At 44.7% G+C, this 16,186-nt stretch overlaps 1 protein-coding gene across 3 annotated transcripts in view; it reads left to right on the top strand.

Annotated features, from left to right (window-relative positions):
• The window catches only part of gnao1 (G protein subunit alpha o1), a 198,480-nt gene that overhangs the window by 138,470 nt on the left and 43,824 nt on the right, over positions 1 to 16,186 (top strand). For all 3 annotated transcript variants that reach the window (XM_033036144.1, XM_033036142.1, XM_033036143.1), the window contains exon 4: positions 6,975 to 7,135. In XM_033036144.1, coding sequence (XP_032892035.1) covers positions 6,975 to 7,135 — 161 coding nt within the window. The remainder of the gene's footprint in view (positions 1 to 6,974; positions 7,136 to 16,186) is intronic.

The raw sequence follows: 16,186 nt of genomic DNA, 5'->3' as shown, positions 1-16,186 counted from the left end.
ACACCTCTGCAAACTGTCCCAGTGAGCTGTTTCAGTAATTGGATCAGGGACTCATTCACTGATGTATCAATGGTCAACACAGTGCTTCCAGAAAGAAGAGTGTGCGTAATTATAGGGCATCGACTGAGCTCTTGCGACTGACTTCTGGTGATACTGGAGTGTGCAAAGCGAACTTTGCATTACGTCCAAGATGTATTTCAAGAAGAGCAAACAGAATCACTCAAGGAGTCCCTTATTGACGCATAGCCAGTGTCCTCCTGTCCTTTGCTGGCTTTCTGCCGGCACTTCCCTCAACACCGTCCATGTCCTCATGCTCCTGGTGTCCCTCAGGCTGCTCTCCCTCATTCATCAGCACCAGAGACTCAAGTTTGATCCTGAATATGGGTGCTGTCTGTATGGAGTTTGTATGTTCTCCCCGGGACCGTATGGGTTTTCCCTGGTGCTCCGGTTTCCTCCAAAAAGGTACAGGTTTGTAGGTTCATTGGCTTTGGTAAAAATGGCAAATTGTTCCTAATGTGTAGGATAGGGCTAGTGTGCGGCGATCGCTGGTTGGATAGTGAGTTGGATGATCAGGATACTGAGTTGGATGATCAGCCATGATCATATTGAATGGCAGTGCAGGCTCGAAGGGCCGAATGGCCTACTCCTGCACCTATTTTCTATGTTTCTATGTTGGTGTGGATCCGATGGGCCGAAGGGCCTGTTTCACTAAACTAAACTGAAGTAATCTAAATCCTTTGTCTATACTAGTCCTTTGTCTCATCATTCATGTGCCAGCTTTTTGATAAGCCTATCCAATCAGTGACACTGTGCAATCTCCCTGTGGTCCAGCTTTCTATTTCCCTTCCAGTAGAAATCCAATTCTCCCTTGAATCTTCCCGCACGCCGACCGCATTCAGACAGTAAGATCCAGTTCACAAAATAAAATTGTCTCGTGAAAAAATTGTCTTATCTCCCCAAACCCACCGCTTGTTATTTGGCCAATAAAACAGATGGGTTGGTAAACATCATCTGTCACCATAAACCATTCCAGATCCAATAGAAAACCTAACTGAAATATCTAAAGTTGTTATTAATGGGAAAATTCCCTTTGGGGAAAATTGATTCTCCTAATTTTGTGAAATCGTTAGAAAGGTTGCCAGATCATGCAACCTGAACAATTGCCTGCAAAGCTGAAATGTGGCTTTTAATTGACCATTGACCATTGACCTTAAACACTCTCACAGTACTTGCTATGTGCACAAAACCTGCATATTCATTTTTATGAACATATCTATTTTAATGGTCCTGTCCATTGTTTAATTGGATTTTCTTAAACGAACTTGTCATACTTCAATTCCCTGCTTTTATTTGATAATTTGATTTTCCACTGGGGTCCAGTTGAGTTAAACAAACCAGAACATTGTCAATTAAAAGCCACATTTCAGCTTTTCAGGCAATTGTTCAGGTTGTATGATCTAGCAAAGCCAAAGGCACCTGCTAGGTCTCTGCCATTGGATTAAAATTTAGACCTTTACACAATTTTGCTTATTCCGCCTGTTGTAGTGTTATCTGTATTTGCTCCATGAAGATGTCTATCTCTTAGTTTTAAAAGATGCAAGATGTGGTATCATATATAATAGTCTTGAAATCCCTTTTTTCTAAAGCACATTTTTAAAATATAAATTCCTTCCTGTTGTGGAAAGAATATATTGGTCATGGCCGATTTTCTAGTGATTTCACAAAATGAGGAGAATCAATTTTCCCAAAGGGAATTTTTCCATCAGTAACAACATTTGATGTTGGTTTTCTTTTTTTATAGATACAGTGAGGAAACAGGCCCTTCAGCTCAACAATTTCATGATGAGCCTTGATCACACCCATTCACACTGTTATCTATATTATCCCACTTTCTGATCCACTTCTTGCACAGCGGGGGCAATTTGCAACAGCCAATTAACCTACAAATCTTTGGGAGATGGGAGGAAGCTGGAGCACCCGGATGAAACCAACACAGTCACAGGGAAAATATCTAAATTTCATTCAACCAGCACCCGAGGTCACGATTGAACCTGGGTCTCTCTGGCATTTACATTTCATGGAATAGAACTGGTGGGATAATATATTTTAATTTGAAGAAGGGTCTTGACCTGAAACGTCACCCATTCCTTCTCTCCAGAGATGCGGCCTGTCCCATTGAGTTACTCCAACTTTTTGTGTCTATCTTCGGTTTAAACCAGTATCTGCAGTTCCTTACTACATATTTCTCTTTGATCAATTATATGTATTAGGGTTGGCGAATCCAATAGTTCTTGCAGCAGGCCCCTCAACCTACCACATCCATGCCAATCTTCAAGTTCCTTGCCACAATAATCCCATTTTCCAACACTTGTTCAGTAACCTTCTGTGCTTTGGCAGAATACAAATCTCTTGCATATCAACCAGTGCCTGTGTAGTGCTCAGGGGGCTTACTCACATGAACCAGAGGCCGGGGTCTATGCCTGCTGGTGACAGTGCGCACTGGGCCAGATGGAGCAGGGAAAGGGGATGTTACCAGGTTGGTGCCCACAACACTGAACGTCTCAGAACTCTAGTAAACCCAGCCTGTAGAAGTCTAAGGCGTCTGTACTTACCCTGGGCCAGGACTACAGCCTGTCCTTGCCCACACCATGGCAATGGGCCTTGGGCCTCATCTTGTTGGGTGTGGCTGCTGCCACTTCAACAGCCGTCATGAAGAGGATATCCCAGCCTGAGTCTGGCCTTTGCCAACATGGTTCCTCCCTGAAAGCTAACGGCAAACTGGTCTCTCTCAGTCCCAGGCGACTCTCCTGAGCCAGGAACAGATAGTGAAACCTGATCCCAGTTTCCCAGTTAAACCCCATCCCAGTTTAACAAAGAGTGAAAAGACTCCTTTCAGAAAAAAATGATTGGAACTTGGTTCCTGATGAACTTTAGCTTCACGAAATATATGAAGAAGCTTTGTTCCAATGTTCCAGTTAACTCCGTGCCCTACCTACTTCTATTTCCCTCTATTTGTTCTGCACCGTCCCATGGAAGTGGTTACTTCCTACTGCTTTGACCTTCATGCACTCGCTGATGTTGAGTTGCTTCCCTCACTAGTTCTCTGTAACCCGATGTCCGCTCAAGAACTCACTGGCTGTCGACTGTCTTTCTCACATAATGTGCAAACAATGTAATTTGCTTAAACCTCAGTGAAGTTTGTGCAGTGATCTGTCAGTAAACACACCACTTCATTCTGCTGCTCATTCCATCCTAATGTTGGATAATCTCTGATTTAGTACATAGTAAGATTTTTATTTGCTCCAATTTTTTCCAGAGGAATATGCCTTAATTTTGCCTTCAAAGCATTTGAAAGCGATGTTTGATGTAATTAATAAATTTCTGTTTGGCGTTAGTCAAGAGGATGTGTTCTAGGTATCAAGTTCAAATTTCCCAAAGTACGGTGCAATCCTTCACCATGCCTTCACTAACGGAGGATCAGCAGGGGTCTTTCTGGATTAGATTCTGCTGTATGGAAGGCAGTGAGGCATTTTACATCTGCCTCTTTTATCCCTCTCTTAATCTAATCTTTCCCTCTTTATTTCAAAGATTTTGTATGCACTTGAGTGTGTGTGTGCAGGTACGCATATATGTGTGTATGAGAATGTGTGCACATGTGTGTGTGTGCGCTCACGCGTGAATGTATGCACGTGTGTGTGTGTATGTGAGCGTGTGAGTCTCTATGCACACGTGGTTGTGTGCTAAAAATATTAATAACAGCTTTTAACCTGTTGCTTTAAACCTTTTCCTCTGTATCTAAATTAATGCTGAGCAGCTGCGAGTCAAGCAAGAAATTCATGCCTTTGAAGTTCACTGACAACTTTGTTCAAAGCTTTGAAACCTTTAAAACTTCATGCCATTTTAACTTGAATTGCAAGCATAACACCTGCAATAAATGTACAAATTAGTGAGGTCGAGGATCGCTGATCCACAAGAAGAGAAACTAAACGGTTTACAATGGTGACCTTCCTTTGACTTGCTCCCAAATGATGCCGAATCCTCTGAGTAGCACCAAACCTGCTTTAGTTTGGACCTGATGGTGCAGCAGTGCAGATGAACATCTTGTGCAGGTTTCCCTCGGCATCTGAACCTGTTGCCCGGGGATGGTGGTGGAGGTGGGGTTCGAGGGAAAGCTGTAGTGTCGACGGGATCAATGTCTCAGGCTGTATTACTGGTGTCTCTCTGCTGATTGCCGTGGGCAACAGAGGCAAAGATTGCTTTTAGCGCATCAGTAATTATGATCACCCCATAACCAAGTTTAAAATTGCATGAGGTTTTCCAGGTTTGAACAAAGTTATCAAGGAACAATAAGGGGTGCAAACGGTACTAGACCAGTTTACACGTGGAATGGTTATTAGTTGATACAAGATGAGCGCTTCATCTTATGCTGCAATTGGTGGAGATGCCATAGGTGTAGATGTATCAGTTCTTACCAGTCCATTCTCTTGGATGGTGGGACATTAGTCCAACCTCCTACTTGAGGATGGTGTGTCCTGCTATTCAAAGGAGATCATGTGTAAGATATGTGAGAATCATGAGTGCAATAGAGTCATAGAGAGTCATACAGAATGAAAACAGGTCCTTCGGCCCAACTTGCCAATGCCGACCAAGATGCCCCATCTACACACGTCCCACCTGCTTGTGTTTGGCCCATATCCCTCTAAACCTTTGTTTTAAGAAGGAACTGCAGATGCTGGAAAATCGAAGGTACACAAAAATGCTGGAGAAACTCAGCGGGTGCAGCAGCATCTATGGAGCGAAGGAAATATGCAATGTTTCGGGCCGAAACGTCACCTATTTCCTTCGCTCCATAGATGCTGCTGCACCCGCTGAGTTTCTCCAGCATTTTTGTGTACCTTCCCTCTAAACCTTGCTTGTCCATGCTCCTGTTCAAATGTTGTTATAATAAATGCCTTAACTATCTCCTCTGCAAGCTTATTCCATATGCCCACCTCCACCCTCTAAGGCAGAGAATTCCACAGACTCACCACTCTCTGAGAGAAAAAGTGTTTCCTCGTCTCCGTTCTAATTGAAGAATGGTTTCCTCGTCTCCGTTCTAATTGGCTTACTCCTTATTCTTAAACTATGGCCCCTGGTTCTGGACTCACTCAACATCGGGAACATGTTTCCTGCCTCTAGCGTGTCCAAACCCTTAACAATCTTTGGTCTTCTTCCTACACTGACTGTTGTACTCAACACAGTTATGTTGTATAATATTATTATAATATATAATTATATTACATATTATAGTAGGACAGCATTGTGGTGCAGTTGGCTGAGCTGCTGCTTTATACACCAGAGATCCCGGTTCAATCTTGTCCTCGGGTGCTGTCTGTGTGGAGTTTGCACGTTCTCTCTGTGACCGCTGGGTGCTCCAGTTTCCTCCCACATCTCAAAGACGAGCAGGTTTGTAGATTAATTAGCCTCTGTAAATTGTCCCCAATGTATAACAAGTGGATGTGAAAGTGGGATAACATAGAATTAGTGTGAACGGGTGATCGATGACTCGGTCGTCCAATGGGCCTGTTTACATGCTGTACCTCCAAGTTAACAACATCTTCTGTAAATTTGGACCAGAGAGCCCTCTGTTTTTCTTTACAAGGGTGGATTTATTTTCGAGTTCACTGTTGATTGATGCCGAGATGCCAAGCCTTTAGTTTACACAAGAATCATTTGATGGAAAATTCATATTAACCAGTAATCCAGTGATTAGCTGGAGTTTGCTGTATCGGAAGATGAACTCAGGATAGCTGCCGGGAGTGTGTAAGAGGTGGGGTCACGTGGTTTGTCTTCACTGCTCCCATTTTCTCTCACGTTTCCATGTGATCTTTGAGTGTTTCTCTCATTCTTTCAGTGGACCTGGTGGACCAGCCCATTGTTCCCTCTTTATAATAGACATTTACAACATTCACAAATGGTGGCTACAATAGTTCTCCTATTGAATCATGGTTAGACTCTTTCTACCTACAAATGAACAAACATTCACAATACGGCCTGGGGTTGTTGCTAGTCCTTGTGGACCAGCAGGTCCAAGATTGATCTTGAGTTAGTGGTGTTCCTTCTGGAGGTTTGTTCTAACTGCCAACTGGGTCATAATCCTCTTGTCTGGCTCGTTATAACCATATAACCATATAACAATTACAGCACGGAAACAGGCCATCTCGACCCTTCTAGTCCGTGCCGAACACATAATCTCCCCTAGTCCCATATACCTGCGCTCAGACCATAACCCTCCATTCCTTTCCCATCCATATAACTATCCAATTTATTTTTAAATGATAAAAACGAACCTGCCTCCACCACCTTCACTGGAAGCTCATTCCACACAGCTACCACTCTCTGAGTAAAGAAGTTCCCCCTCATGTTACCCCTAAACTTCAGTCCCTTAATTCTCAAGTCATGTCCCCTTGTTTGAATCTTCCCTACTCTCAGTGGGAAAAGCTTTTCCACGTCAACTCTGTCTATCCCTCTCATCATTTAAAAAACCTCTATCAAGTCCCCCCTTAACCTTCTGCGCTCCAAAGAATAAAGCCCTAACTTGTTCAACCTTTCTCTGTAATGGTTATGGATGAGTTATGGATGAGTTCTGTAGGGTTACCTCCAATCATTGGAACAAGCCCTAGCTGGGTTGGCTTGCTGAAGAGCATTGGCATAATGTGGGCAGACAAGGAACTACAGATGCTGTAAAATACAAGGTGCTGGAATAATTCAGTAGGTAGGATAATAGCATCTGTGGAGGGAAATGGATAAGCGATGTGTTGCATGGGGACCCTTCCTCAGAACGACAAGCATCATGGGATTGGCTTGTTGTTCTTCTTTCCCATGGCCAAACGAGATCGGTGCTGTGGTTTCCCACGATGTGATTGACTTTTTGCTCCCCCTTGCTGATCCGCTTTGTTACTGTCTCACTCTGACGGATTTTTCTTTCTCCCCAGGCTGATGCCAAGATGGTGTGCGATGTCGTGGTCCGAATGGAGGACACGGAACCATTCTCCCCGGAGCTGCTGGGCGGCATGCAGCGACTCTGGTCTGATTCCGGGATGGTGGAATGCTTCAGCCGCGCCCGTGAATACCAGCTGAATGACTCTGCGCAATAGTGAGTACACTCTCAATATGTGTGTGTCCCATTCACCTTTGATCGGGGATGTGTGGGATACTGTGCTGGGTCAAACCAATGTTGAGTCTGTCATGCACAAGTTGAGTGAGGTGCAATGTCGATTGTCGTGCACAATACTGCCAATATGGTCATGCACAAGTACAGGGTGGTATAATGCAAATCATGCTTGCAGCAACATCACAGGAACACAGACCCAGACAACGCACATAAAATATTAGTGATACTTAAAAATTCAACAAGAGAGTAAAAAGGAAATAAGACTGTGCAGGAAAACAAGACACAATTAGAAAGTGCCGTTAGCATCATACCCAGAGAATGAAGATACTTCATTGGCCATCCCACTAAGGCAACTTCGCCCTCACATCACAACATGGGAAGCATGGAAAAGTGAGGAAGCATTAAAAGGAGATGTGAGGGGGACCCACCCAGGCAGGAGGAACTGGGTAATAAAATCAGTGGAAAGTTTGAGATAAGATGTCAGGAACGTTTGAGGAGCTGACAGACAAGTGTGGCCAGAGACCGCAGCGCTTTTGGGAGTCGACGCGGAGTACCGTAAGGGAGCCCTGGAGACCCGTCGGCTCGTATGGGAATGGAAGTGTTGACGGTCATTTCATGAGCAGGGGGGCTGGAGTGAGGGCAGGACCACAACGGCAGAGGCTTGAGGGAGGCTGCGGCTCACGAGGACGCACAGAGTCCCCCGTCAACGGAGTGCAGGGATGGCAAATGGAATGGATTCAAGATAAAACTGAATGTCCTCACCTCACCTCCTCACTGGGACCAGAGTTCAATTCAGATACAGGGGGAAGGACTGGGTGATGGAGTAAGCGTGGAGAAGTGAGGACATTCTGGTCGCAAGGCTCAGGGCACTTGCCCGGCTGGAATTTGGAGGACATGACTGTTGCAAGGTCACTGGTGGGAATTGTGTCCAGCAGAATTCCTGAACTGTTGTATTGTAGATTGAAAGGCATGGAGCATGAGGAGGGGAGAAGCTTTTGCAGCGTTTCAGAAATAAATTTGAGCAATATTGAGCAGCTGCAGAGTTAGAATGGAAGTGCTGGGTCGCTGTGTGTTGTACCGTGCATTAAGTCAAGGACTTTTGCTGATAGAATATGGAGAAGTTCAAATAATGGAGCATAAGAGTCATTAAAGGGCGTTCTAGACAGGGGATACACCGAGTCTACAGGTTAGAGTTACACAGACCCTCAGCAGCCTCCAGCAGAAACTGGGAGATTACATGGGTGGTCAGACGAGGTAATAGATGGTTTGTTTGTAATTAATTTGTAGAAGGAGCTGAATAGGTGAACGCAGCAACCTGTAGAATGCTGGTAACCAGCAGAGGAATCCCAATCAAAGAGAAGTGGGGAGAAGATACGCAGTGGGAAGATTTTAGAAATGTGAAACTGTCCACTTTAACTCCAGAATTCTGGACCTCTGGCCACAACGATGCCAGCCTTTGGGGCCTGGTGACATCTCGGCTCAATCTCATTCCTGGTTTTCACCATTCACTCGTGTTTAGTGGTGAAATTTACAGCCGTTTTGTATTTGCTGTCGAAGAGGCAAATCTAGGAAACACGGCGCTCTAAATCAAACTCTAAATCAATCTCGAGTGGTTCTTGACCTTCCGTGACGGTAAAACAGGCGACTATGAGCGGGCAGCCATTTGGTATCTCTTCCATTGATGTGGGGAGTGATGCAAAATGGGTCGGAGCCCAGTTGTCGTCCACTGTGTCTGGGATTGGCGTGTCAGACTCCTGCAGTGTTCGGGTGTTGCCACCAGATGTATCTGCTGAGCTGCGATAGAGCTGTGGGGGACTCTGCTGGCAGAAGTTTAGTCCTGCAGCGCCACTCCTCTCATTTTCAACTCCTCACCAGCCTCAGAAGCAAAACACTGCGGATGCTGGAAATATTAACTGAAAACAAGAAGTGCTAGAAATACTCCACAGTTCAGGTAACGCACACCCAGGGGGAGAGCGTTAACTTTCGCCAGATTCTGACGAAAGATTATTGACCCAAAACATCAACTCTGGTTAAAAATAGTTAAAATAAACTCCTGCTGCAGTAATCGCATTGCAGGGGCTCCAGTTTGTGCTTTAGTTACTGAGTGCAAAAGTGGAACAGATGTGCTCTCATGACGTCAACTAACAGGATCCCCCGCAACACTGTTGACAAGCGCTGGCGTTGAGGCCATGCAGTCAGTTCGTGGGTTTCTTTTCTTAATTATATCGTGGATTCTTCATGTTTGCTCTGTTGAACAATTCCACTCAGATCACGTGTAACTTTGCTGTTAATCTGGGCCTCAGCACGTGGTGAGGCTGGAATACATCCAAAGAGACTGCAGATGCTGGAATCTTGATCAAAGCACAAAGTGCTGGAGGAACTATGTGGATCAGGCAGCATCTGTGGAGGGAATGAATAGGCAATGTTTCAGATCTGGACCCTTCTTGAGGTGTGAAGGAGGGTCCCAACCCGCAACATCACCTGTCCATTCCATCCAGAGATGTTACCTGAACTTCTGAGTTCCTCAGACACTTTGTGTATGGATCAAAAGGAAATGGTTTGCTGTAGAAGAGTCAAATCTAGGAAACGCAACGCTCTAAATCAAACTCTAAATCAATCACCGAAGATAGACACAAAATGCTGGAGTAAATCAGAGGGTCAGGCAGTATCTCTGGAGAAAAGGAATAGGTGGCGTTTCAGGTCAGAACCCATTTGGGTTGGAAAGCAAGAAGGGTCCCAACCCGAAACGTCACCTATTCCTTTTCTCCAGAAATGCTGCCTGACCTACTGACTTACTCCAGCATTTTGTGTTTATCTTCAGTATAAAGCAGCATCTGCAGTTCCTTCCCACACCACTGGACAGGGAGACGCGCAAGTTGCTCATCAAGGTTGCGGCTCCATTGGACGCTGTGACACACCCACCAAGCAATGCCGAGTGCATGAAGTCGTTGTACTCAGCCACTGAGCTGGCCTGTAACATTGAGGTTTGAAAGTGGATTTTTTAAAATTATTCATTCAAGGGATGTGAGCTTCACAGGCTAAGCCAGCATTGAATTGCCCATCACTATTTGCCCTTGGGAAGGTGATGGTGAGCTGCTTTCTTGAACCACTGCAATCATTGAGGTGTGGATACACACACAATGCTGTCAGGGAGAGAGTGACAGGACTTTGATGCAGTGACAGTGTAGGAACGGTCATATGTTTCCGAGTCAGGATGGTATGCTGCTTGGAGGGTGATGTTGTTCCCATTCTTTTATTGCACCCTTGTTTTTCTAGCTGGTAGTGGGTTTAGAAGGTGCCATGAACTACTCCAATCACTCACCAGGCCCATATCACCCAGAGCCAAGGATCTTATAACACATATTTGCTGAATTTTACCTGTTATACTTTAGAAATACAGCGTAGAAACAAGAATCCACACTGACCAATGTTTACCCGTACACTAGTTCTATCCTACACACTAGGGATAATTTTACAGAAGCCAGTTAACCTACAAGTAGGTTTACAACCTGTACGTCTTTGAAGTGTGGGAGGAAATTGTAGCATCCTGGATTGAACCCGGGTCTCTAGTGCTGGAAGGCAGCAATCTACTGCTGTGTCATTGTGCCTCCCTAATAGTAACAAGAGTTTTGCATCTCTCTGGTTCTCAAGGGTAATAGGGGTGCCGGTGGAATAGATAGGTTGAGTTCTTTAAATGTGTAGTTGTTTAAAGCGGTGAATACACAGAGTAACAGCTATAAAACCACCCATGGATCACCCAATATGGACCGCCCATATTGAAACAACGGCTAAGAAATCACACCAACTCCTCTACATCCTGAGAAGGCTTAGGAAGTTTGGCATGTCCCCAACAACTCTCACCAACTTCTACAGATCCGCCGTATAAAGCATTTTATTGGGATGCATCACAGCTTGGTTCGGGAACAGCTCCACCCAAGACCGCAAGAAATTCACACAAACCATTGATTCCATTTATACCTCACACTTCCTCTGCAAGGCCACCAACATAATCAAGGACAAGCAGCACCCTAGCCACTCCCTCACCTCCCCTCTCCCATCGGGCAAAAGAAGTGTGAAAATGCACACCTCCAGATTCAGGGACAGTAACGTCCCAGCTGTTATCAGGGAACTGAACCATTCTACCCCAACTAGAGTACAGCCCTGAATTATATCTACCTCATTGGAGACCTCAAACCATCTTTGATTAGACATGACTGGCTTTATCTTGAACTAAATGATATTCATGTCATTCCCTTTATCATGTGTTTGTACACTCTGGATGGCTCAATTATAATCATGTATTGTCTTTCCACTGACTGGTTAGCACACAACAAAAGCTTTTCACTGTACCACGGTACACGTGACAATAAACTAAACTCAAACTCAGAAAACTTTGAGGCCCTTAAGTTCTATGGGATATTTCCTGCTTCCCCTATGCAGCCTACAAAACCCCAGAGCTTTGGTTCCAATGGCTGAGATCTTGTCACGCAACAGGGTCCAGGCACTCTGAGGTTTTCATTCATCTTCCTTTAAATGACAGACCAACATTGGCACGCACCCCGGCCCCTGACCTCCGAATCGGCCTGGCTTCTCCTCCCATCCTGGTTCATGGTTGTCCAACATCAGGCCTGACCCAGACCCAGACCCAGCCCTCTCGGCTGTTACGCAACCCCTTCCCATGTCCTGACTGAGCACTGCAAGTCCAGTGTCCACCCTCCTCGTACCAATGGCAGGAATATGGGGAGAACAGGCGAAGGAGGAAACAGGTGGTGTCATGGAAAAAGTTATGTGAGCCAGCATAGGCACGACGGGGTGAAATGACTTCCGTTTAACTTGGTGAGAAAATTTGGGAATGGAATGGCCATCCCAGTTTTCTTCATCATTGTTACTTTTTTGCTTCCATTCATTGATCGTTATCTCTCTACATCATCGTCTATATCTCTAGTTTCCCTTCCCGTGACTTTCAGTCTGAAGAAGGGCCTCGACCCGAAAAGTCACCCATTCCTTCTCTCCAGAGATGGTGCCTGTCCCGCTGAGTTACTCCAGCTTTTTGTGTCTATCTTCAGTTTAAACCAGCATCTGCAGTTCCTTCCTACACATCCCAGATTGGTATTCCTTTCCATCCAGAGGATAAGCAAACAAGAAGCACTGATGCCACTTCATCAGAAGGGCACAGGCACAGGCCCATCGATTCTGCGCTGACTATCATCTGCCCATTTACACCTATCCCATTTTGTCCTCCCCACATTCCCACCAACTCCCCCCAGATTCCACCTTTTTCCCCGAACACTGGCGACAACTTATTTGCTGTCAGGCTGTGATGACCAGCAGTGTACCAGCACCGACTCTCCGACCCCAGCTGCCCTGGAGATGTTGGCAGTGTGCCTCCATCGACTCACATTACAAAGGTCTCACAACAGCACAGTCGGAGTTCCACTATGTTGGCACAGTGACAAGGAAGGAGTGCCGAAAGCTTGGCAAATTTTGATGAAGCCTGCTGAATATTCTGGCTGTGATCCAAGATCCCCTCATTTATTGTTCAAAAGGGAACTGCAGATGCTGGAATATCGAAGGTACACAAAATTGCTGGAGGAACTCAGCGGGTGCAGCAGCAGCATCCCCTCATTTATTATGGATTGTGAATCGTTCTTTCAAAATCAGGAATCAGGTTATTTTCCTATCAGATCCAATTCATTGGTCCCAGCAGTAGTGAAGTGTTCCCCTATTCATTGGTCCCAGCAGTAGTGAAGAGTCCCCCGTACTCTCTCATTGGGCCCAGCAGTGATGTACCTTTACTTTCTGTCTTTTGATAGTTGATCTATTTTTAATTTGACTCAAAGGAAAACTTTAATTCTCAAAATGATCTGACAACTGTGTTTTGGCAAGGGTTGATAGTCATATCTCACTCTTGCCATGCACACACTGTATAATGTATTTCATTGCTATCTTGTGCCTTCCTGTATATAAGGGCACTCTAATACAGAGGTGGAAATTCTCTCCACTTGACGCTACCTGAGATGAAGGGAGGAATTGAGTGTGCAAATCCTTCTAAATGGCAGCCGCACTACCTTAATGGGGTAGACAGTCAGAATCTATTTCCCAGGGTGGAAATATCAAATACTAGAGAACCTAGCTTGAAGGTGAGAGGGGCAATGTTTAAAGGAGATGTGCGGGCAAGTTTTTTTACACAGAGGGTGGTGAATGCCTGGAACACACTGCCTGGGGTGGTGGTGGAGCAGATATGATAGTGGCATTTAAGAGATTTTTGGGTAAGCACATAGCTATGGAGGGATATGGATTACGGGCAGCTAGATAAGGGTTGGACTCGATAGGCAATAGACAATAGGTGCAGGAGTAGGCCATTCGACCCTTCGAGCCAGCACCGCCATGCAATGTGAGGTTGGCTGATCATCCCCAATCAGTACCCTGTCCCTGCCTTCTCCCCATATCCCCTGACTCTGCTATCTTAAGACTCGGTATCATGTTTGGCACAGACATTGTGGGCCAAAGGGTCTGTTCCTGTGCTGTACTGTTTTAGGTTCTATGTTCTAATGATAAACTGATCATCTGATGCTGTCCTTGCTTTGCAAATTGGCTGGAATAGTAATGTACAACAGATTGCAGCTAATCTCAGTGTGTTGTCTCAAACACAGAGTGTTGGTGAGATTACAGAAAGGCAGGGGAGAGTCACACGAGGAAGGAAAGAATGGAAGGCTTGAGTTTACATGAAGCCTTACCAATCTCATAATAAAACGCAAAAAAAACTACAGATGCTGTAAATCTGAAATGAAAACAGGAAATTCTGGAACTACTCTGCAGGTTAGGCAGCATCTATGGAGAGACAAACAGTGAACTTCCCAGTGAACTTTCATCAGAAATGTTTTTATTTTTTAACAATTTCATTGATTAGCACGGGTGTCAGGGGTTATGGGGAGAAGGCAAGTTAATGGGGTTAAGAGGGAAAGATAGATCAGCCATGATTGAATGGCGGAATAGACTTGATGGGCCAAATGGCCTAATTCTGCTCCTATTACTTATGAACATGATGCCCCAAAATGTTTCAGATAGACATGTAATTTTAAAGTGTGATCATTGCTTGAGTGTAGGAAATGCTAACGGCCAGTCTCATTCATGATATTGGATGTGGATTAAATATCGAATGGGACATTGGGATAAATTCACCATCTCCTTTTTGAATGGAGCCATGGTTTCCCATGTGGCAAACAGAGAAGGCCTCAGGTGTAGCTCTCATTAAGAAGGTAGTACCTCCAGATAGTTGCATCTCTTTCCCTCGGCACTACACTGCAGATTTAACCTGGATAAAGTAGTCATGCAACCTGGGTTAACCCATCAGATCCCACTCAGTACAACCACTGAGCTAAGGCTAAGAATGGGGTAATGACTTGTAGATCCTAGCCAAGGGTTTGATAATGTTGGGTATCTGTGCAACCTGCACTTGGCGGGACAAATGATACTCTCAGCGTACGCAGGCAAGGGACCTATTTCCAGATGGTTATATGATTGGGTTTTATGTTTAATAGAGAAAATAAAAATCTAAATGCCAGCAGCTCTCGTGTCAGTACAAGAGTCATTGGCGCAAATTGTCCCAATCAGTGGCAAATGGTGCACGACACTGATTCCCCAGAAAGAACTAACGTTCTTCATAGCATTTGGCTTCATCTTTTCCATGTTGATTGCAGTCAGATCTCAGCCTTAGGGCCCTTTTGAGTTCCAGCAATGGTGATATTATCCACAGACTGAACGGCCAGTCCTATGGAAGGATTCTCACCTGTAAACCAGGTGAGAAGTAAAAACTTCAACTACTGAGTATTAAATAAAGACTTGTCTGCACATGCATTCTTAAGCTAGAATATTTTTTTTAATGTAATTTTTATTAAAGGTATATTGAAATAATTCTGAGCCTACGACAATCAACACAAATAAAACATGTTAAGATGAGGGAGGTTGTTAAGCAGTAATTATAACATGGTGTGCCAAAAATTCACATACCTTATGCAACAACATGTAACATTTATGGGGGAGACAGAATTTTCAATGCCAAAAATACTTTGTAAGTACCCAAAACATTAATTATTCTGTTGCATTTTGATGATTATACGGGAGAGGCCTGCAAGGCCGAGTGCCCCGCAGAGAGGCAGTGAATATCTGGCAACAATATTTGGATTTCCATGCCTCATTGCGAGGTCACATATTCCAGAGGTTGCTGACAGAATTGCACCATTAAATCTGCAACCACTAATCTGGCACTGCTGTTCCTCCTGGCTATCTCCTGGCAATCATTCTCGAACAAAATGATGTCCAGGCACTGTTAATGGCGGTGAACACAGAACAACTGTACCATTAGTACAGGCCGTGAGGACACATGGTGTTCCAATTGAAAATAGAATTGAGAAAACCATGCAGATTAACAACTGATGAGGAATGTCCAAGGACTGCAGAATCAACAAGGCAGACGACTCTGATGCAATAACATGGTGTTCTGTGTAGATATAAAATCGTACACTACGGAAAAGCCCTTTGGGCCATTGAATCTGTGCCAGTCATCAAGAACCTTCAGTGAAAATCCTATTATTCTTCCCACACTCATGCCACTATCACCAGACTCTCTGCCTCACCTGCACATTAGGGCAATTTGCAGTGAGTGACCAGTTAGCCTACCAACCTTTCGGATGTGAGGGCAAACCAGTGAGAGGGTTTTCCCCCGATGCTTAGGTTTCCCCCCTCATCTCAAAGATGTGCAGAAAGGTAGGTTAATTAGACTTTAGGAGGAAACCAGAGCACCTGGAAAAAACCCACGTGGTTACAGGGAGAACTTACAGATTCCATACAGACAGCACCTGTAGTCAGTATCGAACCCTGGTCTCTGGCGCTGAGAGGCAGCAACTCTACGCTGCGCCACCTTGCCACAATTGACCACTGTAAATTAACTCCAGAGTTATGAGAATGTGGAGAAAATTTTAAAAATAGGATTATTGTAGGATTAGTGTAAATAGATGCTTGATGGTTGGCAGG

The sequence above is a fragment of the Amblyraja radiata genome, chromosome 17, assembly GCF_010909765.2.
Source record: "Amblyraja radiata isolate CabotCenter1 chromosome 17, sAmbRad1.1.pri, whole genome shotgun sequence".
Classification (NCBI taxonomy): Eukaryota; Metazoa; Chordata; class Chondrichthyes; order Rajiformes; family Rajidae; genus Amblyraja; species Amblyraja radiata.
This window is presented reverse-complemented; position numbering and strand designations above follow the sequence as displayed.